The 3,699-nt window shown below is 44.5% G+C and overlaps 1 protein-coding gene across 1 annotated transcript in view; it reads right to left on the reverse strand.

The window, feature by feature from the left end:
- Positions 1–2,460, reverse strand: part of LOC111861343 — a 35,067-nt gene extending 32,607 nt beyond the window's left edge. Inside the window, exon 1 of the mRNA XM_023845822.1 lies at positions 1,781–2,460. Coding sequence (XP_023701590.1) covers positions 1,781–2,240 — 460 coding nt within the window. The 5' untranslated portion in view covers positions 2,241–2,460. The remainder of the gene's footprint in view (positions 1–1,780) is intronic.
- Between the last annotated feature and the right edge of the window lie 1,239 nt (positions 2,461–3,699).

Consider the following 3,699-nt stretch of genomic DNA (forward strand, 5'->3'; position numbering starts at 1 on the left):
TGAAGATGAAGAATCTCTACTGTTATAAGCCGTTGCCAAGGAACGGCTGATGAAGACATAGAAGGCTGGTAAAAGGTGGTGTATTTAAGGACTCTGACATTAGCCCAGGTTACACAGCTTCTAATGGTAGGATTACGAGTGAATACTGAAATGGAAAGTATGTGTTAGGAAGTGGTCGTGGACTAGTTTGAGATACTAGACCGGTATTTGTCTGGAGGAAGTGAGGAATAGAACGAGAAACCTCAGTCAGAACAGTTTGTGTCTCGGCTGAGATTCGAACGGCGCATCTATCGAATTCATGTCCCAAGTCTTACCTCTTTCTCGGCTAAATTTTACTGGTGTAACACTCGTGAGAATTCAACGATAACACTCGTGTTATATAAGTTTTGTGCTATTACCTTTCCCTAATTTCTCTCGTATTCTTTTCCCGTCCCACATGTTAACGAATGATACGTCGAGGCGGTCTTTTAACGCAATCTACCACGAATAACATGCACACACAGTCAAGCGTAAATCGTCTCCCTTATACAGAGTGTCCAAGGAGCTAAATTCAACATTCTGGGAGGTCACAGTATCGGTCATTTTAAGCAAAAAATTGTAAGTATATGTACATGTGTACTATTCCGAACGGTTTCCGAAATACAGCTATTTCACTGCACAGTTCCAAACTGTTGATAAGGAAGATATATTACGTACTGTTTATAATAACGGTATTTATTGTTCAAATGACAAAGTTTGTACAGTTTATCTGGTACATTTTCGAAAATTCCGTCAAAATCAATGCACTTTGCAACTCTTATAAGATATGGCATATTTTTTGCTTAGAACGACCGATTATTATTATTATTATTATTATTGGAGGGGTGGGTTTCCCCGTGCACCGCGACTAATAGTCTATTTGTACGTCCCCCTTTGATATTCTACCAGTGGCCATACCCTGCCGGTACTGGTGCTCGCTATCAGCCCCGTTCAGCCAGCGAGCCTGGCAGTGGTACCCGATAACTTCCCCATCTACCGGAAGCATTGGAAACTACTTGGGCGGGAAACTTTGCCAAATTTTGCTCAGAGGTCTCATAGATCTTTTACGTGCCGTAAATCTACGACACGGGACCCACGGCTTAAAGTCCCTCCCGGAGGACTTGTTCTCTGAATTTTTCCGCCCTTAAAAATTCCACGACCCCCGCGTACCTTGAACCATGAGGTGGGAACGTTACCCCTAGACTACGGTGACCGCTCTAGAACGACCGATACTACACGTACTTGTATAACCTCACAGAATATTGACCTTTTTCTCCTGGGACATTCTATAGAGTATACTACACTTCATACATCCACGCAATAGAAACGATACGCTGAAAAAAAAAAAACTCGCTCGTTCGTGACCTAGTACGTAACTTACGTTAACGCTTGACAGTTTGTTACTATGACAAACCGAATTTAGTAATTTCAGATTTTACAAAGCGCGATTACAAAATCTGTTATAGAAAGAGATTAAGTTTTTCTTTTTTGTTGAATGGCTCTTCCAGCCAATTCAGGGCCCTGTCTTCTTATTCAGGTCCGTAATCATTTTTCACAGACGGTAGGACTCCGTGAGCGAGTGATCAGCCCGTCGCAAGGCCTCTACCTACATACAGGACAACACAAACACCGAATAAACGCATACCTACATCAAAAATCAATGCCTTAAATGGAAATTGAAATGAAACTTCAAAATTTTACTATGCGAGGCAAATTTTGGGTCCAGCCGCGATTCATGCATAGGGAATTCCTTAGTACTCACCCTGATAGGAGTCTGGTATGACTAAAGAGGGGCCAACAGTTTTCCACAGTTTGGCAGTCTGCACGCTTCTGGCCTGAACCTTGGTGCTCTTGTACTGGCGGTACAACAGCAGCGGTTCCGCCAGCGGCCCCAGCAGCAGTCTCCTCTGCTCCAGGTCTCCGTCACTGTTCCCGTTGTCACCACTGGGAGTCACCACCCTGACGACCCTCGGCAGCGAGTACTTGTCCAGGAACTGCCGAGGCGTCAGTCTCTCCAATGAGGACGAAGTTGCTGATCTCCTGACGCCCTTGTCTTTCTGGTGAGGAGCGTGCTCCAGGCTGGAAGAGTACCTGACGGACAGCTGCACTGGGCAGTGCTGGCTCCCTGGCAGCAGCGACTGCAGCCTGCCACTGGCAGAAGAACTGCTTCTGTTGCTACGTGTACTCCTCAAACTTCTCGTTGTAGAGATCTCTGACGACATTTCCGACCGCTCTGACTGCAGTTTGTCCTTGTCAAAGTATAATCTTTGAGGATATTACTAAGCAAGTTCTATCAATTCTTACTTTCATTCATAAATTAATTTGTTTCGTGCTGCCACGTTCTCACCCACCATGCTTCCCACAGCATGCCGTCAATTCTCCACGCAGAAGTGCGAGGCCGGCTGCATATTCCCTTCCGATTCAACGAGCGTAACTCATTTCTCCTGCGAACAAAGAAAGACAACATTCCGTAAGGCAAGAATAGATCGATTTATATCGATTCCAATAATCAGAGTCCATTTTTCTGCGAGTTATCAATAGTTCACGATTCGGCCACAGCGTACAGGGCCCTCTGCCGGAAGAAAGAAGGATCTGTTGAAGCTAAACAGATAAATTAAGATGGGTGGCAGGACTATTTACAGGACACTTGTCACATAAAAGGGCACCTTTTCAAAATGGGTTTGACAGATAATTCCACTTGTGAACGGTGCTTGGAGGAAGATGGATCAGCCACACACATCCTCTGTGATTGTGAGGCTATAGCTTATTTAAGATTTCGTCCCCTGGGCCAGTTCTTCTTGGAACCGAGTGACTATTATGACGCCCCCATAAATAGGGTCCAACATTTCATCCGAAGTGCAGGATCAATAACGGGTTAATCAAAGAGGAAGCACAGTAGATCAGTGACGGTCGTGGTGCAAGGCCAAATTACTGTGGCCCACCCTTACATACATACACACACACACACACATAAATTTATTCACAGTGTCACATATTTTAAGACAAAACGATTATTAAAGGTTTCTATCCTCTGCACAGATTCACGCTGGTTTCTTGTTAGGATTATTCTTCTACTCTGAAGATGGAGTCGACATATTTCTCCGAAACGTCAGTTGAATTTCAACGGGCCATGCTGCGTTATATATCAGAAGACAGACCTATTCTTAACCTCAAATCCCACAAAAGGAGTGTTGACTGAAAAATGGAAACACGTGTTCCAGACAGGCTACGGCGTCTCTTCGCGTAGGGCATGCTGACTGGCTCAAGAGTTTCATTAAACGCCTTTCGTAACTGCGTCCGTGAGTGTCATATTCAGAAATTATTGCATTCACGTGTGTTAACGCTCAAGTAGTACACGAACAGGCTGGTCTAGATGTATCGCTCTAGACTTGTATCTGGGAAGTGCTCGCTTCGAATCTCACCCGGAACAGCGGCCATCCTGAGGTTATTTTCGTCGTTCTCCTCAGTCCGTCTTGGCAAATGTTAGGATAGCATCTTGATTAGGGTACAACCCTTTCCTTCCAAATCCTTTTCAATTCATCATACTGTATATTACCCCAGTATTGAAAATATCATCACATGAGCCACTCTCACATTAAAGTTAATTTAACTTCTCTATTCTGCGACCGTCCAAGTACCGGGCCGGGGATCAAGCCTCAAGTTCAAAACCGAGAATAGTAT

This window comes from Cryptotermes secundus, unplaced genomic scaffold, assembly GCF_002891405.2.
Source record: "Cryptotermes secundus unplaced genomic scaffold, Csec_1.0 scaffold268, whole genome shotgun sequence".
Taxonomy (NCBI): Eukaryota; Metazoa; Arthropoda; class Insecta; order Blattodea; family Kalotermitidae; genus Cryptotermes; species Cryptotermes secundus.